At 42.3% G+C, this 24,831-nt stretch overlaps 1 protein-coding gene across 1 annotated transcript in view; it reads right to left on the reverse strand.

Moving 5' to 3' along the window:
- grhl2b (grainyhead-like transcription factor 2b) overlaps positions 1–24,831 on the reverse strand; it is a 70,249-nt gene that overhangs the window by 2,753 nt on the left and 42,665 nt on the right. The window contains exons 8-15 of the mRNA XM_052469056.1: positions 22,465–22,559; positions 17,008–17,166; positions 14,139–14,196; positions 11,635–11,774; positions 8,188–8,225; positions 6,170–6,261; positions 5,393–5,478; positions 5,071–5,135 (exon numbers count right to left, since the gene is read on the reverse strand). Of these exons, the coding sequence (XP_052325016.1) occupies positions 5,071–5,135; positions 5,393–5,478; positions 6,170–6,261; positions 8,188–8,225; positions 11,635–11,774; positions 14,139–14,196; positions 17,008–17,166; positions 22,465–22,559 (733 nt within the window). The remainder of the gene's footprint in view (positions 1–5,070; positions 5,136–5,392; positions 5,479–6,169; positions 6,262–8,187; positions 8,226–11,634; positions 11,775–14,138; positions 14,197–17,007; positions 17,167–22,464; positions 22,560–24,831) is intronic.

Raw genomic sequence — 24,831 nt, forward strand, 5'->3', positions numbered from 1 at the left:
CCGCTCCACTACAGCCCCGCCGATGTTAATGGGGGCCTGTTTTCCTGTTGTCCACAATCATCTCCTTTGTCTTGCTCACATTGAGGGAGAGGTTGTTGTCCTGGCACCACACTTCCAGTTCTCTGACCTCCCTATACAGTCATGGCCAAAAGTTTTGAGAATGACACAAATATTATTTTCTGATAAAGTGCTCCACGGAATTCCATTCTGATAAAGTGCTCAGCGGAATTCCATTCTGGAATCCGATGCTGATGCCGTGTTCAATAGAATTCCGTTATAATTATGTGCACAATATAATTTAATTCTGGTGCCGTGTTCAACAGAATACCATTCTAATGCCATGTTCAATAGAATTCCGTTATAATTATGTGCTCAATAGAATTCCATTCTGGTGCCAGGCTCAAAAGAATTCCATTCTGATGCCGTGATCAATAGAATTCCAGTCTAATGCCGTGCTCAATAGAATTCCATTCTGATGCCGTAATCAATAGAATTCCATTCTAATGCCATGTTCAATAGAATTCTATTCTGATGCCGTGATCAAGAGAAATCCATTCTGATGCCGTGTTCAATAGAATTCCATTCTAATGCTCTGTTCAATAGAATTCCATTCTAATGCCTTGTTGGGTAGAATTCCATTCTGATGCCGTGATGAATAGAATTCCATTCTGATGACGGGTTGAGTAGAATTCAATTATAATGCCGTGTTCAATAGAATTCCATTTTAATGCCGTTTTGAGTAGAATTCCATTCTGATGCAGTGATCAATAGAATTCCATTCTGATGCCGTGTTGTGTAGAATTCCATTCTAATGCCGTGTTCAACAGAATACCATTCTAATGCCGTGTTCAATAGAATTCCGTTATAATTATGTGCTCAACAGAATTCCATTCTGGTGCCATGCTCAAAAGAATTCCATTCTGGTGCCATGCTACAAGGATTTCCATTCTGATTCTGTGCTCATAGGAATTCCATTCTGATGCTGTGTTCAACAGATCTCCATTCTAATGCCGTGATCAATAGATTTTCATTCTGACGCCGTGTTCAACAGAATTCCATTCTGATGCCGTGCTCAATAGAATTCCATTCCGATATCATGTTGAGTAGAATTCTATTCTTTTGCCGTGTTGAGTAGAATTCCATTCCGATGCCGTGTTGAGTAGCATTCCATTCTGATGCCATGTTGAGTAGAATTCCATTCTGATGCCGTGGTGAGTAGAATTCCATTCTAATGCCGTGTTCAATAGAAATCCATTCTGATGCCGTGTTCAAAAGAATTCCATTCTCATGCCGTGTTCAACAGAATTCAATTCTGATGCCGTGTCGAGTAGAATTCCATTCTGATGCCGTGTTCAATAGAATTCCATTCTAATGCCGTGTTCAATAGAAATCCATTCTGATGCCGTGTTCAAAAGAATTCCATTCTCATGCCGTGTTCAACAGAATTCAATTCTGATGCCGTGTCGAGTAGAATTGCATTCTGATGCTGTGCTCAATAGAATTCCATTCTGATGCTGTGCTCAATAGAATTCCATTTTAATGCCGTGTTCAACAGAATTCCATTAAAATGCTGTGTTCAATGGAATTCTATTCTAATGAAGTGTTGAGTAGAATTCCATTCTGATGCCATGCTTAATAGAATTCCAATCCGAAATCGTGTTGAGAAGAATTACATTCCGATGCCGTGTTGGGTAGAATTCCATTCTGATGCTGTGTTCATCAGAATTCCATTTTAATGCCGTGTTCAACAGAATTCCAATAAAATGCTGTGTTCAATGGAATTCTATTCTAATGAAGTGTTGAGTAGAATTCCATTCTGATGCCATGCTCAATACAATTCCATTCTGATGCCGTGTTGAGTAGAATTCCATTCTGATGCCGTGCTAAATAGAATTCCATTCTAATGCCGTGTTCAACAGAATTCCATTCTGATGCCGTGTTGAGTAGAATTGCCTTCTGATGCTGTGCTCGATAGAATTCCATTCTGATGCTGTGCTTAATAGAATATCATTCTGATGCCGTGTTCAACAGAATTCCATTTAATGCCGTGTTCAACAGAATTCCATTTAATGCCGTGTTCAACAGAATTCCATTCTAATGCCTTTTTCAACAGAATTCCAGTCTAATGGCGTGTTCAATAGAATTCCATTCTGATGCCGTGTTCAACAGAATTCCATTCTAATGCCTTTTTCAACAGAATTCCATTCTAATGGCGTGTTCAATAGAATTCCATTCTGATGCCGTGTTCATCAGAATTCCATTTTAATGCCGTGTTCAACATAATTCCATTCTAATGCCGTGTTTGAAAGAATTCCATTCCTAATGCCGTGTTCGATAGAATTCCATTCTAATGCCGTGTTCAATAGAATTCCATTATAATGGCATGCTCAATAGTATTCCATTCCGAAATCATGTTGAGTAGAATTCCATTCCGATGCCGTGTTGAGTAGAATTCCATTCTGATGCCGTGTTGAGTAGAATTCCATTCTGATGCCGTGGTGAGTAGAATTCCAGTCTGATGCCGTGTTGACTAGAATTCCGTTCTGATGCCGTGCTCAATAGAATTCAATTCTGATGTAGTGTTGAGTAGAATTCCATTCTGATGCCTTGCTCAATAGAATTCCATTCTGATTCTGTGTTGAGTAGAATTCCATTCTGATGCCGTGTTGAGTAGAATTACATTCTGATGCCGTGTTGAGTAGAATTCCATTCTAATGCCATGCTCAATAGAATTCCATTCTGATGCCGTGTTGAGTAAAATTCCGTTCTGATGCCATGCTCAATAGAATTCCATTCTGATGGAGTGTTGAGTATAATTTCATTCTGATGCCGTGGTCAATAGAATTCCATTCTAATGCCGTGTTCAACAGAATTCCATTCTAATGCCGTGTTCATCAGAATTCCATTCTGATTCCGTGATGAGTAGAATTCCATTTTGATGCCATGCTCAATAGAATTCCATTCCGAAATCATGTTGAGTAGAATTCCATTCCGATGCCATTTTGAGTAGAATTCCATTCTGATGCCGTGTTCAATAGAAATCCATTCTGATGCTGTGCTCAATAGAATTCCATTCTGATGCTTTGCTCAATAGAATTCCAGTCTAATGCCGTGTTCAACAGAATTCCATTCTAATGCCGTGTTCAACAGAATTCCATTGCTATTGCCGTGTTCAATAGAATTCCATTCTAATGCCGTGTTCAATAGAAATCCATTCTGATGCCGTGTTGAGTAGAATTGCCTTCTGATGCTGTGATCGATAGAATTCCATTCTGATGCTGTGTTCAATAGAATTCCATTCGGATGCTGTGCTCAATAGAATTCCATTCTGATGCTTTGCTCAATAGAATTCCATTCTAATGCCGTGTTCAATAGAAATCCATTCTAATGCCATGCTCAATAGAATTCCATTCTAATGGCATGCTCAGTAGAATTCCATTCTGAAATCATGTTGAGTAGAATTCCATTCCGATGCCGTGGTGAGTATAATTTCATTCTGATGCCGTGTTGAGTAGAATTCCATTCTGATGCCGTGGTGAGTAGAATTCCATTCTGATGCCGTGTTGAGTAGAATTCCATTCTGATGCCGTGGTGAGTAGAATTCCATTCTGATGCCGTGTTGAGTAGAATTCCATTCTGATGGAGTGTTGAGTAGAATTCCATTCTGATTCCGTGCTCAATAGAATTCCATTCTGATTCCGTGATGAGTAGAATTCCATTTTGATGCCATGCTCAATAGAATTCCATTCCGAAATCATGTTGAGTAGAATTCCATTCCGATGCCATTTTGAGTAGAATTCCATTCTGATGCCGTGTTCAATAGAAATCCATTCTGATGCCGTGTTGAGTAGAATTGCCTTCTGATGCTGTGATCGATAGAATTCCATTCTGATGCTGTGTTCGATAGAATTCCATTCGGATGCTGTGCTCAATAGAATTCCATTCTGATGCTTTGCTCAATAGAATTCCATTTTAATGCCGTGTTCAACATAATTCCATTCTAATGCCGTGTTCAAAAGAATTCCATTGCTATTGCCGTGTTCAATAGAATTCCATTCTGATGCCGTGTTCAATAGAAATCCATTCTGATGCCGTGTTGAGTAGAATTACATTCTGATGCTGTGTTGAGTAGAATTCCATTCTAATGCCATGCTCAATAGAATTCCATTCCGATGCCATGTTGAGTAGAATTCCATTCTGATGCCGTGCTCAATAGAATTCCATTCTGATTCCGCGTTGAGTAGAATTGCATTCTGATGCTGTGCTCAATAGAATTCCATTCTGATGCTGTGTTCAATAGAATTCCATTCTAATGCCGTGTTCAACAGAATTCCATTCTAATGCCGTGTTCAATAGAATTCCATTCTGATGCCGTGTTCATCAGAATTCCATTCTGATGCTGTGCTCAATAGAATTCCATTCTGATGCTGTGCTCAATAGAATTCCATTCTGATGCCATGCTCAAAAGAATTCCAATCCGAAATCGTGTCAAGAAGAATTCCATTCCGATGCCGTGTTGAGTAGAATTCCATTCTGATGCCGTGGTGAGAAGAATTCCATTCTAATGCCGTGTTCAACAGAATTATATTCTGATGCCGTGTTGAGTAGAATTGCCTTCTGATGCCGTGTTGAGTAGAATTGCCTTCTAATGCTGTGTTCAATAGAATTCCATTCTGATGCCGTGTTCAATAGAATTCCATTCTGATGGAGTGTTGAGTAGAATTCCATTCTGATGCTGTGCTCAATAGAATTCCATTCTGATGCTGTGCTCAATAGAATTTCATTCTGATGCTGTGCTCAATAGAATTCCATTCTGATGCTGTGCTCAATAAAATACCATTCTAATGATATGTTCAATAGAATTCCAGTCTGATGCTCTGCTCAATAGAATTCCTGTCTGATGCTATGCTCAATCGAATTCCATTCTGATGCTGTGCTCAATAGATTTCCATTCTGACGCTGTGCTCAATAGAATTTCATTCTGATGCTGTGCTCAATAGAATTCCATTCTAATGCCGTGTTCAATCGAATTTTATTCTAATGCCGTGTTCAATAGAATTCCATTCTCACCCTTTTTTGCTTTTCTTGTAGATCTTGGCTATCCTCTCAGTGGGAACTCCATACTTCTCTGATATCTGTGAATGAAGGACAATGTTATTTAGATTCCACGAACAAGCTGTGGATGCGATTTACCAATACCAGAGAGGATAACCTGGATCATCCAGATGATAGAGACTAACTAACTGGTGGAGGCCCTCTGGTCAGGTGGTCTAACCCCAGAAACAGGGCTTTCCTCCCCAACTTCTCCCTTTGCACTTTGCCTCCTCTTAATCTGGCTGCCCTAATGATTCTGATCGGTTTAAATAGAGCATCTTTTTTTAGAGATACTCACTGCTTCCATCAGGCCTCTCAGGGTTGGAGACTTGAGCATCAGAGCATCAAACACCTCATCCGACTCCTTCCTCACATACAGCAGGACTGTGGAGAGATGGACACATTCAGGATGTTATGCCACTGAAGTTGTTTTGGCTTGTCTGTGAAGCAGCGCTCCTATAGTAGGATATTATAAAGACTGGTACCTCTTTAGAGTCTATATAGACTGCTACCTCTCTGTAGAGTCTATATAGACTGGTACCTCTGCAGAGTCTATATAGACTGGTACCTCTCTGTAGAGGTTATACAGACTGGTACCTCTGCAGAGTCTATATAGACTGGTACCTCTGCAGAGTCTATATAGACTGGTACCTCTCTGTAGAGGTTATATAGAATAGTACCTCTGTAGAGTCTATATAGACTGGTACCTCTCTGTAGAGTCTATATAGACTGCTACCTCTCTGTAGAATCTATATAGACTGGTACCTCTCTGTAGAGGTTACATGACTGGTACCTCTGTAGAGGTGATATAGACTGGTACCTCTGTAGAGGTTATATAGACTGGTACCTCTGTGTAGAGATTATATAGACTGGTACCTCTCTGTAGAGGTTATATAGACTGGTACTTCTGTGTAGAGATTATATAGACTGGTACCTCTGTAGAGGTTATATAGACTGGTACCTCTCTGTAGAGGTTATATAGACTAGTACCTCTCTGTAGGGTTATATAGACTAGTACCTCTCTGTAGGGTTATACAGACTGGTAGCTCTGTGTAGAGGTTATATTGACTGGTACCTCTCTTGTGTGTTTCCTCTTTGATCTGTTTGTGGGAAGGAGGTGAGAGGTCATCCTCTGACGGTCTGAACATCCTCTTAACCAACACACTCCTGCATGATGGACACAACAACAACAACAGCAACAGACCAGTCAGACCTCTAACTCACACATACTCATCACACATCAAAGATGGGATACACAACCAACAAGAGGGCTTGCTCAGAGGCTGGGATTCAACTCGATCACGCTTTGGCTGCAATACACGTATTAAAAGCAAAGTTCCAACATTAGTGACCGCATTCACGCTAAACACTGCAGATCCAGTGACCGCGTCGGAGAGGAGCGTTGCCGTTTTATTGGCTTTATTAGCCAAACGTGCTATTTAGTTTGTCTCCTAGAGATGAATGTACTTTTTTGCGAAAAGTTCAAATCAATCCCAAAACAATAGCAAAGGACCTTGTGAAGATGCCGGAGGAAACCGGTACAAAAGTATCTATATCCACAGTAAAACAAGTCCTATATCGATATAACCTGAAATGCCGCTCAGCAATGAAGAAGCCACTGCTCCAAAACCGCCATAAAAAAGCCAGACTACGGTTTGCAACTGCACATGGGGACAAATATTGTACTTTTTTGGAGAAATGTCCTCTGGTTTGATGAAACAAAAATAGAACTGTTCGGCCATAATGACCATCGTTATGTTTGGAGGAAAAAGCCGAAGAACACCATCCCAACCATGAAGCACGGGGGTAGCAGCATCATGTTGTTTGGGTGCCTTGCTGCAGGAGGGACTCGTGCACTTCACAAAATAGATGGCATCACGAGGGTGGAAAATTACGTTGATTTATTGAAGCAACATCTCAAGACAGCAGTCAGGAAGTTAAAAGCTTGGTCGTAAATGGTTCTTCCAAATGGACAATGACCCCAAGCATACTTCCAAAGTTGTGGCAAAATGGCTTAAGGACTACAGAGGGGACATCACAAAGCCCTTTCCTCAATCCTATAGAAAATGTGGGGGCAGAACTGAAAAAGTGTGTGCGAGCAAGGAAGCCTACAAACCTGACTCAGTTACACCAGCTGTCACAAGGAATGGGTCAAAATTCATCCCACTTATTGAGGGAAGCTTGTGGAAGGCTACTCAAATGTTTGACCCAAGTTAAACAATTTAAAAGGCAATGCTACCAAATACTAATTGAGTGTATGTACATTTCTAACCCACTTGGAATGTGATGAAAGAAATCAAATCTGAAATAAATCATTCTCTCTACTATTATTCTGACATTTCACATTCTTAAAATAAAGTGGTGATCCTAACTGACCTAAGACATGGAATTCTTACTAGGATTAAATGTCAGGAATTGTGAGTTTAAATGCATTTGGTTAAGTAAACTTCCGACTGTAAACTGTAAACTTCCGACTTCAACTGTATGTGTGGGATTGAGTTGGTCCCATTTTACATATGTGAGGTTTAGACTGAGTGCACAAAACATTAGGAACACCTGCTCTTTCCATGACATAGACTGACCAGGGGAATCCATGTGAGAGCTATGATCCCTTATTGATGTCACTTTTTAAATTCACTTCAATCAGTGTGGATGAAGGGGAGGAGAATTTTGAGCCTTGGGCCAAATGAGACATGGATTGTGTCTGTGTGCCAATCAGAGGGTGAATGGGCCAGACAAAGGATGTAAGTGTCTTTGAACGGGGTCTGGTAGTAGATGCCAGGCGCACCGGTTTGAGTCAAGAACTGCAACGCTGCTGTTTTTTTTATGCCCAACAGTTTCCCGTGTGTATCAAGAATGTTCCACCACCCAAAGGACATCCAGCCAACTTGACACAACTGTGGGAGGCATTGGAGTCAACATGGTCCAGCGTCCCTGTGTAATGCTTTCAACACTTTGTAGAGTCCATGTCCAACGAATTGAGGCTTTTCTGAGGGCAAAAGGGGGTGCAACTACATATTAGGAAGGTGTTCCTAATGTTTTGTACACTCAGTGGATATTTGCATGTGAATGTATCCACATGTGAACACTCACCCTCCTCTCTCAATCTCTTCTGTGTTAAAGGCAAATACCTGGGAAAGAATAGCACATTGGCAACGTCAGCTTTAAGTATGTACATAACATAGGCAAATATACATATAAGTAATGAAACAGAAATCTAAATATGTTATGTATCATTCCTTCAAATAGCTTAAAGGCATATATTTGACAATCTGTAAAAAGTCAATAAAAGATGTGGCCCTAAAAACTCTCAGACTGGTTACAAGAGGAGAAAACCAAGCGTCTGCAAACTGACCTTTCTTCTAGATAAATCTATAGATTCTCTACAAAGGTCATTGATAAGTTAACCAAGGCCTCATTAGACCGTATCAGATTGTTGATAAGTTAACGAAGATATCGTTAGACCATATCAGATCATTGATAAGTTAACCGAGGCCTCATTAGACCGTATCAGATTGATGATAAGTTAACCAAGGCATCGTTAGACCATATCAGATCATTGATAAGTTAACCAAGGCATTGTTAGACCATATCAGATCATTGATAAGTTAACCAAGGCATTGTTAGACCATATCAGATCATTGATAAGTTAACCAAGGCATCGTTAGACCATAATGCATCAGATCTTTCATCAGTTAACCAAGGCACCGTTAGACCATATCAGATCATTGATAAGTTAACCAAGGCATCGTTAGACCATATCAGATCATTGATAAGTTAAGCAAGGCATCGTTAGACCGTATCAAATTGTTGATAAGTTAACCAAGGCATCGTTAGACCATATCAGATCATTGATAAGTTAACCAAGGCATCGTTAGACCATATCAGATCATTGATAAGTTAAGCAAGGCATCGTTAGACCGTATCAAATTGTTGATAAGTTAACCAAGGCATCGTTAGACCATATCAGATCATTGATAAGTTAACCAAGGCATCGTTAGACCATATCAGATCATTGATAAGTTAACCAAGGCATCGTTAGACCATATCAGATCATTGATAAGTTAACCAAGGCATCGTTAGGCCGTATCAGATCATTGATAAGTTAACCAAGGCATCGTTAGACCATACCAGATCATTGATAAGTTAACCAAGGCATCGTTAGACAGTATCAGATTGATGATAAGTTAACCAAGGCATCGTTAGACCATATCAGATCATTGATAAGTTAACAGAGGCATCGTTAGACCGTATCAGATCATTGATAAGTTAACCAAGTCATCGTAAGACCGTATCAGATCATTGATAAGTTAACCAAGGCATCGTTAGACCATATCAGATTGATGATAAGTTAACCAAGGCATCGTTAGACTGTATCAGATCATTGATAAGTTAACCAAGGCATCGTTAGACCATATCAGATTGATGATAAGTTAACCAAGGCATCGTTAGACCATATCAGATCATTGATAAGTTAACCAAGGCATCGTTAGACCATATCAGATTGTTGATAAGTTAAAAAAAGGCATTGTTAGACCGTATCTGATTGATGATAAGTTAACCAAGGCATCGTTAGACCATATCAGATCATTGATAAGTTAACCAAGGCATCGTTAGACCATATCAGATCATTGATAAGTTAACCAAGGCATTGTTAGACCATATCAGATCATTGATAAGTTAACCAAGGCATCGTTAGACCATAATGCATCAGATCTTTCATCAGTTAACCAAGGCACCGTTAGACCGTATCAGATTGATGATAAGTTAACCAAGGCATTGTTAGACCATATCAGATTGTTGATAAGTTAACCAAGGCATCGTTTGACCATATCAGATCATTGATAAGTTAACCAAGGCATCGTTAGACAGTATCAGATTGATGATAAGTTAACGAAGGCATCGTTAGACCGTATCAGATTGTTGATAAGTTAACCAAGGCATCGTTAGACCATATCAGATTGATGATAAGTTAACCAAGGCATCGTTAGACCATATCAGATTGTTGATAAGTTAACCAAGGCACCGTTAGACCGTATCAGATTGATGATAAGTTAACCAAGGCATCGTTAGACAGTATCAGATTGATGATAAGTTAACGAAGGCATCGTTAGACCATATCAGATCATTGATAAGTTAACCGAGGCATCATTAGACCATATCAGATCATTGATAAGTTAACCAAGGCATCGTTAGACCATAATGCATCAGATCTTTCATAAGTTAACGAAGGCATCGTTAGACCATATCAGATCATTGATAAGTTAACCGAGGCATCGTTAGACCATATCAGATCATTGATAAGTTAACCAAGGCATCGTTAGACCATAATGCATCAGATCTTTCATAAGTTAACCAAGGCATCGTTAGACCATAATGCATCAGATCTTTCATAAGTTAACCAAGGCATCGTTAGACCATATCAGATCATTGATAAGTTAACCAAGGCATCGTTAGACCATATCAGATTGTTGATAAGTTAACCAAGGCATCGTTAGACCATATCAGATTGTTGTTAAGTTAACCAAGGCATCGTTAGACCATATCAGGTCATTGATAAGTTAACCAAGGCATCGTTAGACCATATCAGATCATTGATAAGTTAACCAAGGCATCGTTAGACCATATCAGATTATTGATAAGTTAACCAAGGCATCGTTAGACCATATCAGATCATTGATAAGTTAACCAAGGCATCGTAAGACCATATCAGATCATTGATAAGTTAACCAAGGCATCGTTAGACCATATCAGATCATTGATAAGTTAACCAAGGCATCGTTAGACCATATCAGATCATTGATAAGTTAACCAAGGCATCGTTAGACCATATCAGATCGTTGATAAGTTAACCAAGGCATCGTTAGACCATATCAGATTGTTGATAAGTTAACCGAGGCATCGTTAGACCATATCAGATCATTGATAAGTTAACCGAGGCATCGTTAGACCATATCAGATCATTGATAAGTTAACCAAGGCAATCGTTAGACCATATCAGATCATTGATAAGTTAACCAAGGCATCGTTAGACCATATCAGATCATTGATAAGTTAACCAAGGCATCGTTAGACCATATCAGATCGTTGATAAGTTAACCAAGGCATCGTTAGACCATATCAGATTGTTGATAAGTTAACCAAGGCATCGTAAGACCCATAATGTATCAGCAAAGGTCTGATGCGACAGATGAAGGAAGTTGTGACATATTCTAACCTACAGATTCCAATGGACACTGAAAGATAAGGCCGTTTTAGCTAGCATTCTGGTTAAACACAGTCTAAGCCAGACATTGATTCTACAGTACCATTCATGTTAGATTTAGGAACAGCATACCCCTGACAGACTGCAGCCGAACACATTACGTAAAATCTGTAGGATAATGTTGGTTGTTGAAAATATATTTAAATCATTTTTTTTAAGGATCACATGATTAGCTTTCCTATTCCTGTCCAAAATGGCAACCTATTCCTAAAAAGTGCACTATAAGCGTATAGGGACCATTTGGGAGACACTCCCAATGTGCCTGTGTATCTGACCTGTCCAGCCCTCTGCAGGTTTCCAAAGTGGACATCAGGGATGAAGAGTACAGGCTGGGCCTCCAGGTCAGTCATGGTCTTGAAGTAGGTGGTGTCAGGCTTCTTAGGGAGAGTTATCACCCCTAGTCCTCCATCCTTCCCTGGAACACACAACAGTAGTGAGATCATGTGGATTTCTATCAAAGGAAATATAGACCTGTGATGTGTAGACACATACAAGGACATCTCCAGCCCAATCCCTCAGCATTTTACAAAAACAGTGGAGGGGTGACCACATTCTTATTGTTTTAAGTGCAGATTGCCACTTTAAATCACTTAGAAATATATACAGGTAACAGTACAGGTAACAATACAGGTAACAGTGCAGGTAACAGTGTAGGTAACAGTACAGGAAACAGTACAGGAACAGTACAGGTAACAACACAGGTAACACAACAGTACAGTTAACAGTGCAGGGAACAGTGCAGGTAACATTGCAGGTAACAATACAGGTAACAGTGCAGGTAACAATACAGGAAACAATACAGGTGCCAGTACAGGCAACAATACAGGTAACAGTGCAGGTAACCATACAGGTAACAATACAGGTAACAGTGCAGGTAACAATACAGGTAACAATACAGCTAACAATACAGGTAACAATACAGGTAACAGTACATGTAACAGTACAGGTAACAATACAGGTAACAATAGAGGTAACATTGCAGGTAACAATAGAGGTAACAGTGCAGGTAACAATACAGGTAACAGTGCAGGTAACAGTACAGGTAACAGTGTAGGTAAAGTTGTAGGTAACAGTGTAGGTAAAGTTGTAGGTAACAGTACAGGTAACAGTGTAGGTAACAGTACAGGTAACAGTAAAGGTAACAGTGTAGGTAAAGTTGTAGGTAACAGTGTAGGTAAAGTTGTAGGTAACAGTACAGGTAACAGTGTAGGTAACAGTACAGGTAACAGTAAAGGTAACAGTGTAGGTAAAGTTGTAGGTAACTGTACAGGTAACAGTGTAGGTAAAGTTGTAGGTAATAGTACAGGTAACAGTGTAGGTAACAGTATAGGTAACAGTACAGGTAACAGAGTAGGTAAAGTTGTAGGTAATAGTGTAGGTAAAGTTCTAGGTAACAGTACAGGTAACAGCATAGGTAACTGTACAGGTAACATAGTAGGTAAAGTTGTAGGTAACAGTGTAGGTAAAGTTGTAGGTAACTGTACAGGTAACAGTAAAGGTAACAGTGTAGGTAAAGTTGTAGGTAACTGTACAGGTAACAGTGTAGGTAAAGTTGTAGGTAATAGTACAGGTAACAGTGTAGGTAACAGTATAGGTAACAGTACAGGTAACAGAGTAGGTAAAGTTGTAGGTAATAGTGTAGGTAAAGTTGTAGGTAACTGTACAGGTAACAGTGTAGGTAACAGTACAGGTAACAGTATAGGTAAAGTTGTAGGTAACTGTACAGGTAACAGTATAGGTAACAGAGTAGGTAAAGTTGTAGGTAATAGTGTAGGTAAAGTTCTAGGTAACAGTGCAGGTAACAGAGCATGTAACAATACCGCTAACAGTGCAGGTAACATTGCTGGTAACAATACAGGTAACAATACAGGTAACAGTGCAGGTAACATTGCAGGTAACAATACAGGTAACAGTACAGGTAACAGTGCAGGTAACATTGCAGGTAACAATACAGGTAACAGTACAGGGAACATTGCAGGTAACAATAGAGGTAACAGTGCAGGTAACAATACAGGTAACAGTGCAGGTAACAGTACAGGTAACAATACAGGTAACAGTATAGGTAACAGTACAGGTAACAGTACAGGTAACAGTATAGGTAACAGTGTAGGTAAAGTTGTAGGTAACAGTACAGGTAACATTGCGGGTAACAATACAGGTAACAATACAGGTAACAGTGCAGGGAACAGTGCAGGTGTCACGCCTTGGTCATTGTATCTTGTGTTTTTGTTATATGTTTGGGTAGGCCAGGGTGTGACATGGGTTTATATGTTGTATTTCGTATTGGGGTTTGTATTAATTGGGAGTGTGTATTATTAGGGGTGTGTCTAGTTAGGCTTGGCTGCCTGAGGCGATTCCTAATTGGAGTCAGCTGATTCTCGTTGTCTCGGATTGGGAACCGTATTTAGGTAGCCTGAGTGCGCGTTGTATTTCGTGGGTGATTGTACCTGTCTCTGTGTTAGTCACCAGATAGGCTGTATTAGTTTCACTCGTTTGTTGTTTTTGTATTTCTAGTTATTTCATGTACCGCATTATCTTCATTAAAAGTCATGAGTAACCTACACGCTGCATTTCGGTCTGACTCTCTTCAAACAACAGACGAACTTCGTTACAGCAGGTAACAATACAGGTAACAGTGCAGGTAACAGTACAGGGAACATTGCAGGTAACAATAGAGGTAACAGTGCAGGTAACAATACAGGTAACAGTGCAGGTAACATTGCAGGTTAACAATACAGGTAACAATACAGGTAACAGTACAGGTAATTTAGTGTCTAACCTTTAGTCTTCCTGCGGTTCTGTTTCCTTTCCTCATCTCTGATCTTCCTCTCAGCTCCCTGGAACACACAAACATATTAATGATTGGATGGCTGGATTAATAAATGAATGAGTGGATGGATGAATAAATTAAAATGTGGATGGATGAATGGATTAAAAAATGAATGAGTGGTTGGATTAATAAATTAAAATGTGGATGGATGGATGGATTCAAAAATGAATGAGTGGTTGGTTGGATGGATAAATTAATACGTGGATGGATGGATGGATGGATGGAGGGATGGATGGAGGGATGGATGGATGGATGGCGGATGGATGGATGGAGGGATGGATGGATGGATGGATGGATGGAGGGATTAATAAATGAATGAGAGAACAGATGGTTGGATTAACCAATAAATAAATTGACGGATGGATGGATAAAAAAAATGAATGGGTGGACGGATATATGTATCTATGTATTTATAAATGAATGAGAAGATGTATAAATTAATGAGTGGAAGAATGGATTATTAAATGAATAAGTGATGGAAGGATGGATGGATTGGTAAATGAATGAATGGATGGATTAATTAATACATTCATTTTTGAATGGATGGTTGAAAAAGATGAATGACTGGATGTATGTGTAACATTTGTCGTTGGGAGAGAGAGAGGAGGATCCAAGGTGCAGCGTGGTAAGTATACATATTCTCTTTTAATCAAAACGAATACTCGAACAAAAACAACAAAACACGAGAACAAAACGAAAACAGTCCTGAACGGTGAAATACTAACACCCACACAACACAAGTGGGAAAAGGCTACCTAAGTATGATTCTCAATCAGAGACAACTAACGACACCCGCCTCTGATTGAGAACCATACCAGGCCAAACGCAAACACAACATAGAAAACGGAACATAGACCACCCACACAACTCAAGCCCTGACCATACTAAACCAAAGACATAACAAAAAAAACGACCCCCCCCCCCCCAAGGTGGAAAACGTGGCTCAGAACGTGGCAGTATGTATGACAAAAGGTCAGAACGTATGGATGGATGGATGGGACGATGAATTAATATATGAATGAGTGGATGGATGGAATAATATATGAATGAAGATACGAATGGATTAATAAATGAGTGAGTGGATGGATGGATGGGTGGATTAATAAATGAACGAGTGGATGGATGGATTAATAAATGAAAAAGTGGATGGATGGATTAAAAAATTAATAAGTGGATGGATGGATGGATGTAACGTCGTTCTTCGTTTGTAGAAAGAGAGTCGGACCGAAATGCAGCGTAGTGGTTACTCATGACTTTAATGAAAAAAGTGACACATGAAATAACTAAACAAATGCAAAACAACAAAACGGAACGTGAAACCTAATTACAGCCTATCTGGTGAAACTACACAAAGACAGGAACAATCACCCACGAAATACAAAGCGAAACCCAGGCTAAGATTGCAATTCTAGTTGATTGTTTAACATGCTGAAGCCACCAGGAGGATGCAGAGAGTCAGAAACTCTGGGATGGATTCTGAGATTCTAACAGTACAGGGGAGGATGCAGAGAGTCAGAAACTCTGGGATGTATTCTGAGATTCTAACAGTACAGGGGAGGATGCAGAGAGTCAGAAACTCTGGGATGGATTCTGAGATTCTAACAGTACAGGGGAGGATGCAGAGAGTCAGAAACTCTGGGATGGATTCTGAGATTCTAACAGTACAGGGGAGGATGCAGAGAGTCAGAAACTCTGGGACGGATTCTGAGATTCTAACAGTACAGGGGAGGATGCAGAGAGTCAGAAACTCTGGGATGGATTCTGAGATTCTAACAGTACAGGGGAGGATGCAGAGAGTCAGAAACTCTGGGATGGATTCTGAGATTCTAACAGTACAGGGGAGGATGCAGAGAGTCAGGAACTCTGGGATGGATTCTGAGATTCTAACAGTACAGGGGAGGATGCAGAGTGTCAGAAACTCTGGGATGGATTCTGAGATTCTAACAGTACAGGGGAGGATGCAGAGAGTCAGGAACTCTGGGATGGATTCTGAGATTCTAACAGAACAGGGGAGGATGCAGAGTGTCAGAAACTCTGGGATGGATTCTGAGATTCTAACAGTACAGGGGAGGATGCAGAGAGTCAGAAACTCTGGGATGGATTCTGAGATTCTAACAGTACAGGGGAGGATGCAGAGAGTCAGAAACTCTGGGATTGATTCTGAGATTCTAACAGTACAGGGGAGGATGCAGAGAGTCAGAAATTCTGGGACGGATTCTGAGATTCTAACAGTACAGGGGAGGATGCAGAGAGCCAGAAACTCTGGGACGGGTCTGAGATTCTAACAGTACAGGGGAGGATGCAGAGAGTCAGAAACTCTGGAATGGATTCTGAGATTCTAACAGTACAGGGGAGGATGCAGAGAGTCAGGAACTCTGGGATGGATTCTGAGATTCTAACAGTACAGGGGAGGATGCAGAGAGTCAGAAACTCTGGGATGGATTCTGAGATTCTAACAGTACAGGGGAGGATGTAGAGAGTCAGAAACTCTGGGATGGATTCTGAGATTCTAACAGTACAGGGGAGGATGCAGAGAGTCAGGAACTCTGGAATGGATTCTGAGATTCTAACAGTACAGGGGAGGATGCAGAGAGTCAGAAACTCTGGAATGGATTCTGAGATTCTAACAGTACAGGGGAGGATGCAGAGAGTCAGAAACTCTGGAATGGATTCTGAGATTCTAACAGTACAGGGGAGGATGAATCATAGGGCAAGGAGGAGATCTGAAGATCGAAAAGCAACTCTTCAGGACTAAAAGTTCATTAGTGAAGTGGGTCATGATGGAGCTAGAGATCAGAGGTCAGAGAGAGAAACTCACCTTGTCACAGAAGACCTTGATCTGAGAGTAGGCTCTGTGGAGTGGCTTGTTGCTGCGGTTGTTGTAACTGTATGTGTCAATCTGGATCATCAGAGGAAGACCCTTCACCCCCTTCTGAGACGAGAAGTCTGTACTTAGACAGTTCACTGTGATAAAGATCTAACCAAATCAGAGGGACAGAACAAATTAGATTCCTGCAAACTGACCAATCAGAGACAGAGCAGTGGCAGTCAGTTATATTCAGCTAGAACCAGACAAACTACTCCGTCAATAAAACCTATATCTCAGTTGGCACATCTTCCAAATACAACAGCATATTCATATTCACTAAATATCAAACTGTACAAAGCGTGGGAAGCATATTACTACATGTTGTTACGTAAGAATAGGGCCAGCTCCTACTGTTCAATGGCTGTGGTGTCTCATACAAGTTAGCCAATCTGTGTTAGTAAGGCTTTTCTCCAATAAGGAAGACACAGAACAGAGCATAACAGAGCTGGGATGTGCTGAGACAAGCCATGGTGGCAACATTATGTCTGCCCCAGGGCCACAGCATACCACAGAGAAAATAGAATAAACTCAAATGTTTCTTCTTTTTACATTTTAGACTACTAAATCGGTCCTGTTTTCTTTTCTCTCACAACAGTACTCCCTGAACCATCATGTGTTATTTGCCCCCCCCAGACAGTGTATTAGGTTTATGTGAGTAGAGGCTATAACCTCTGTAGTAACAGGCCTTGGCAGCCAGAGTGGGCCAATAGGAGCTAAAACCTCTGTATTAATAGGCCTTTTAAAGCCCTCTTGATCTGTGAAGCAAAACTATGGGTGCTGGAGGTCGTCTGGAGGAGCTCCAGGAGTAGTGGTTCACTTCCTATAACACATCAACCTATTACACCTAGGAATGGATGGGGTTAAGAGAGCACAGGAAGATAGTTATCAGGAAATACAACTAATTGGGAGTGTTTCAGGTACAGTGGTCCCATAATACTTCAACCATGTAATACAACATAGAAGAAAGACTTTGTGGAGGCTTGGGACTATGAACATCTTTGAATCAGAGGGTTACAGTTCTACTATCAACGGAAAACTGGTTTATTCTTGGGATGTGGGGTTGCTGAACCTCAATAGGCTATTCCACATGACAGCACCCCATCAGAGAGGAGAGTAAATATTAGCTCAGAGAGTTCACCTGGCTTGGACTTATTCCAGCAGGTTCTTTATCCAGAGCCTTGTGATTACAATGGCCTTACAGTACTGTATTACTGCAATGGTGGAGCCAAACATATAAACAAGGATAACTGGGAAAGCAAAGCAGAGCTACCGAGAGAGAGAGAGAGAGAGAGTGAGAGAGAGAGGAGAGAGAGAAAGCGTGAGAGAGAGAGTGAGAGAGGAGAGAGAGAGCGTGAGAGAGAGAGAGCGAGAGCGAGAGCGAGAGAGAGAAAGAGAGAGAGAGTGAGAGAGAGGAGAGAGAGAAAGCGTGAGAGAGAGTGTGCAAGAGAGAGAGAGAAAGCATGAGAGAGAGAGAGACTGAACGAGAGAGAGAGCGAGAGAGAAAGAGAGAGAGAGAGCGAGAGCGAGAGAGATAGAGAGACAGAGAGAGATAGAGAGATAGAGAGACAGAGAGAGAGAGAGAGAGAGAGAGAGAGAGAGAGAGAGAGAGAGATACAGACAGAGAGACAGACAGACAGACAGACAGACAGACAGACTGACTGGGTCAGTGTGTTGCTGCAGGCTCCCTACACTTACGTGGAACATGTGTGTCTGTGTGTACCTAAACTATATACAAATGTATGTGGACACCCCTTCAAATGAGTGGATTTGGCTATTTTAAGCCACACCCATTGCTGACAGGTGATTAAAATCGAGCACACAGGCATGCAATCTTCATAGACAAATATTAGCAGTAGAATGGCCTCACTGAAGAGCTCAGTGACTTTCAACGTGGAACCATCATACGATGCCACCTTTCCAGCATTGTCAGTTCGTCAGATTTCTGCCCTGCTAGAGCTGCTCTGGTCAACTGTAAGGGCTGTTATTGTGAAGTGGAAATGTCTAGGAGAACAACAGCTCAGCCACGAAGTGGAAGGCCACACAAGCTCATAGAACGGGACCGCTGAGTGTTTAGCGCATAAAGCGTAAAAATAGTCTGTCCTGGTCGCAACACTCACTGCCGAGTTCCAAACTGTCTCTGGATGCAACGTCAGCACAATAACTGTTCGTCGGGAGCTTCATGAAATGGGTTTCCGTGGCCAAGCAGCCGCACACAAGCCTAAGATCATCATCACGTCGGCTGGAGTGGTGTAAATCTCGCTGCCTTTGCGTTCTCTGGAATGATGAATGATCCTTTACCATCTGGCAGTCCGATGGACGAATCTGGGTTTGGCAGATGCCAGGAGACCTGCCCGAAGACATATAGCCAACTGTAAAGTTGGTGAAGGAGGAGGAATAATGGTCTGGGCTGTTTTTCATGGGTAGGACTAGGCCCCTTGGTTCCAGTGAAAGGAAAGCGTAATGCTACAGCATACAATGAAATTCTAGACAGTTCTGTGCTTCCAACTTTGTGGCAACAGGCCCTTTCCTGTTTCAGCATGGCAATGCCTCGTGCACAAAGCAAGGTCCATACAGAATTGGTTTGTCAAGATCGGTGTGGATGAACTTGACAGGTCTGCACAGAGCCATGACCTCAACCGCATCGAACACCTTTGGGATGAATTGCAATACTGACTGCGAGCCAGGCCTAATCACCCAACATCAGTGCCCGACCTCACTAATGCTCTTGGAGCTTAGTGGAAGCAAGTCCCAGCAGCAATGTTCCAACATCTAGTGGAAAGCCTTCCCAGAAGAGTGGAGGCTGTTATAGCAGCAAAGTGGGGACCAACTCCATATTAATGCCTTCCCAGAAGAGTGGAGGCTGTTATAGCTGCAAAAAGGGGACCAACTCCATATTAATGCCCATGATTTTGGAATGAGATGTTCAACTAGCAGGTGTCCACATACTTTTGGTCATTTGGTGTAGCTACATAGAAGAGAGGGCAAAACAAACAAAGAGTTGTGTGTGTGGACTGTGGGGACTATGTGGGGACCATGAGACTGGGGGGACTGTGGGGGGACCACGGGACTGTGTTGACTGTGGGGACCATGGGACTGTGTGGACTGTGGGGACTATGTGTGTGTGGACTGTGGGGACTATGTGTGTGTAGACTGTGGGGACTATGTGGGGACCATGAGACTGGGGGGACTGTGGGGGGACCACAGGACTATGGGACTGTGTGGGACTGTCCCATTGTTTTTTTAAACCTTTATTTAACCAGGCAAGTCAGTTAAGAACAAATTCTTATTTTCAATGACGTTAATAGTGGGTTAATAACTGCCTGTTCGGGGGCAGAACGACAGATTTGTACCTTGTCAGCTCGGGGGTTTGAACTTGCAACCTTCCAGTTGCTAGTCCAATGCTCTAACCACTAGGCTACCCTGCCGCCCCACAATGTGGGGACAATGGGACTGTGGGGACTATGTGGAGATCATGGGACTGTGGGGACAATGGGACTGTGGGGACTATGTGGGGACCATGGGACTGTGAGGACTATGGGACTGTGGGGACAATGGGGGACTATGTGGGGACTGTGGGGACCATGGGACTGTGGGGACTATGGGACTGTGGGGACTATGTGGGGACTATGTGGGGACTATGGGACTGTGGGGACTATGGGACTGTGGGGACTATGGGACTGTGGGGACTATGTGGGGACCATGGGACTGTGAGGACTATGGGACTGTGGGGACTATGGGGACAATGGGGGACTATGTGGGGACTGTGGGGACCATGGGACTGTGGGAACTATGGGACTGTGGGGACTATGTGGGGACAATGGGGGACTATGTGGGGACCATGGGACTGTGGGGACTATGGGACTGTGGGGACTATGTGGGGACTATGGGACTGTGGGGACTATGGGACTGTGGGGACTATGTGGGGACCATGGGACTGTGAGGACTATGGGACTGTGGGGACTATGTTGGGACAATGGGGGACTATGTGGGGACTGTGGGGACTGTGGGGACTGTGGGGACCATGGGAATGTGGTGACTGTGGGGACTGTGGGGACTGTGGGGACCATGGGACTGTGGGGACTGTGGGGACTATGGGACTGTGGGGACTGTGGGGACTATGGGACTGTGGGGACTATGGGACTGTGGGGGCTATGTGGGGACCATGGGACTGTGAGGACTATGGGACTGTGGGGACTATGTGGGGACAATGGGGGACTATGTGGGGACTGTGGGGACCATGGGACTGTGGGGACTGTGGGGACCATGGGGACTGTGGGGACAATGGGACTGTGGGGACAATGTGGGGACAATGGGACTGTGGGGACTATGTGGGGACTATGGGACTGTGAGGACTGTGGGGAATCTGGGACTGTAGGGACTATGTGGGGACTGTGGGGACTATGTGGGGACTGTGGGGCCATTGGGGACTGTGTGGACTATGTGTGTGTGGACTTTGGGGACTGTGTGGACTGTAGAGACTATGTGTGTGTGGATGTCGGGGACTGTGGGTACGGTGATATTGTATTGTAGGTTAATTGTCACACTTTACTCTGTGGACCTGGTCTAGATTGTAGAGGTCGATGGTCGTGTCCCAGCGGAAATCGAATTAGCATAATACAAAAATCCACACACAATGACATGTTATAATAACACACACAATGACATGTTATAATAACACACACAATGACATGTTATAATAACATACACAATGACATGTTATAGTAACACACACAATGACATGTTATAATAACACACACAATGACATGTTATAGTAACACACACAATGACATGTTATAATAACACACACAATGACATGTTATAATAACACACACAATGACATGTTATAATAACACACACAATGACATGTTATAGTAACACACACAATGACATGTTATAATAACACACACAATGACATGTTATAGTAACACACACAATGACATGTTATAATAACACACACAATGACATGTTATAGTAACACACACAATGACATGTTATAATAAAACACACAATGACATGTTATAATAACACACACAATGACATGTTATAATAACACACACAATGACATGTTATAATAACACACACAATGACATGTTATAGTAACACACACAATGACATGTTATAATAACACACACAATGACATGTTATAATAACACACACAATGACATGTTATAATAACACACACAATGACATGTTATAGTAACACACACAATGACATGTTATAATAACACACACAATGACATGTTATAATAACACACACAATGACATGTTATAATAACACACACAATGACATGTTATAATAACACACACAGATTTTATGTTTTTTAAATCAAGTCAGAAATTTCTATATGAAAATTACAAACTTCAGAAGTCATTTTAAACCTCAAATACTGCCCATGTTGTTTTTACCTTGGCCTCTTCGTTCACATCCCAGGTGAAGGAGACAGCGTTGTAGGCTATCTCCTCAATGTTACCGATGGTGTTGAAGCTCTCCTTATAGTCCGCTGGAGGGTACGAGGGATGTAGGGAAGGAAGGAGGGAAGGAGGGAGAAGGAGGGAAGGGAGGAAGGAGGGATGGAGGGAAGGAGGGATGGAGGGAAGGAGGGATGGAGGGAAGGAGGGATAGAGGGAAGGAGGGATGGAGAGAAGGAGGGATGGAGGGAAGGAGGGATGAGGGAAGGAGGGATGGAGGGAAGGAGGGATGGAGGGAAGGAGGGATAGAGGGAAGGAGGGATGGAGAGAAGGAGGGATGGAGGGAAGGAGGGATGGAGAGAAGGAGGGATGGAGGGAAGGAGGGATGGAGGGAAGGGAGGAAGGAGGGAAGGATGGAGGGAAGGAGGGATGAGGGAAGGAGGGAAGGAGGGATGGAGAGAAGGAGGGATGGAGGGAAGGAGGGATGGAGGGAAAGAGGGAAGGAGGGAAGGGAGGAAGGAGGGAAGGATGGAGGGAAGGAGGGATGAGGGAAGGAGGGAAGGAGGGATGGAGGGAAGGAGGGAAGGAGACAAGGAGGGAAGGAGGGAAGGAGGGATAGAGGGAAGGAGGGATGGAGAGAAGGAGGGATGGAGGGAAGGAGGGATGAGGGAAGGAGGGATGAGGGAAGGAGGGAAGGAGGGATGGAGGGAAGGAGAGAATGAGGGAAGGAGGGATGGAGGGAAGGAGATAAGGAGAGAAGGAGGGAAGGAGGGATGGAGGGAAGGAGGGATGGAGAGAAGGAGGGATGGAGGGAAGGAGGGATGGAGGGAAGGAGAGATGAGAGGATGGAAGAAAGGAAGGATACAGGGATTTAGAGAAGGAGGGAAGGGAGGAAGGAGGGAAGGAGAGAAGGAGGGAAGGAGGGAAGGGGGAAGGAGGGAAGGAGGGAAGGGGGATGAAGGGAAGGAAGGATGAGAGGGGGGAAAGAGCAAAGGAGAGGAGGGAACAGAATGGAAGGTCAGATGGGATTAATTCTCACAACACATGCTCAACCTTCCACCCAGCTGAAGTTTTGAGAGTCAATGAGAAGAAATGCAGGATGAATATATAAATGGAAGAGGAAAAATATTATTCAACACTATCATCAAACATATCTACAGTTGAAGTCGGAAGTTTACATACACCTTAGCAATGTACATTTAAACTCAGGTTTTCACAATTCCTGACATTTAATCTTAGCAGAAATTCCCTGTTTTATTTTGTGAAGAATATGAAATGTCAGAATAACAGCAGAGATAATTATTTTCTTCAGCTTTTGTGTCTTTCATCATATTCCTAGTGGGTCAGAAGTTTTCATACACTCAATTAGTATTTGGTAGCATTGCCTTTAAATTGTTTAACTTGTGTCAAACATTTCTGGTAGCCTTCCACAAGCATCCCGCAATAAGTTCGGCGAATTTTGGCCCATTCCTCTTGACAGAGCTGGTGTAACTGAGTCAGGTTTGTAGGCCTCCTTGCTCGCACACGCTCTGTAGGATTGAGGTCAGGACTTTGTGATGGCCACTCCAATACCTTGACTGTGTTGTCCTTAAGCAATTTTGCCACAACTTTGGAAGTATGCTTGGGGTCATTGTCCATTTGGAAGACCCATTTGTGACCAAGCTTTAACTTCCTGACTGATATCTTGAGATGTTGCTTCAATATATCCACCTAATTTCCCCCATCATGATGCCATCTATTTTATGAAGTGCATCAGACCCTCCTGCAGCAAAGCCTCCCCCTTATTCCTCCAAATGTAACGACGGTCATTATGGTCAAACAGTTCTATTTTTGTTACATTTCTCCAAAAAGTACAATCTTTGTCCCCATGTGCAGTTGCAAACCGTAGTCTGGCTTTTTTATGGCGGTTTTGGAGCAGTGGCTTCTTCATTGCTGAGCAGCATTTCAGGTAATGTCGATATAGGACTCGTTTTACTGTGGATATAGATACTTTGTACCCGTTTCCTCCGGCATTTTCACAGGGTTCTTTGCTGTTGTTCTGGGATTGATCTGCAATTTTACCATATTACCAAAGTACGTTCATCTCTAGGAGACAGAACGAGTCTCCTTCCTGAGCGGTTTGATGGCTGTGTGGTCCCATGGTGTTTATACTTGTGTACCATTGTTTGTACAGATGAACGTGGTACCTTCATGCGTTTGGAAATTGCTCCCAATGATGAACCAGACTTGTGGAGGTCTACAATTTTTTTCATGAGGTCTTGGCTGATTTCTTTAGATTTTCCCATGATGTCAAGCAAAGAGGCACTGACTTTGAAGGTAGGCCTTGAACTACATACACAGGTACACCTCCAATTGACTCAAATT

Source organism: Oncorhynchus keta, chromosome 19, assembly GCF_023373465.1.
Source record: "Oncorhynchus keta strain PuntledgeMale-10-30-2019 chromosome 19, Oket_V2, whole genome shotgun sequence".
Classification (NCBI taxonomy): domain Eukaryota; kingdom Metazoa; phylum Chordata; class Actinopteri; order Salmoniformes; family Salmonidae; genus Oncorhynchus; species Oncorhynchus keta.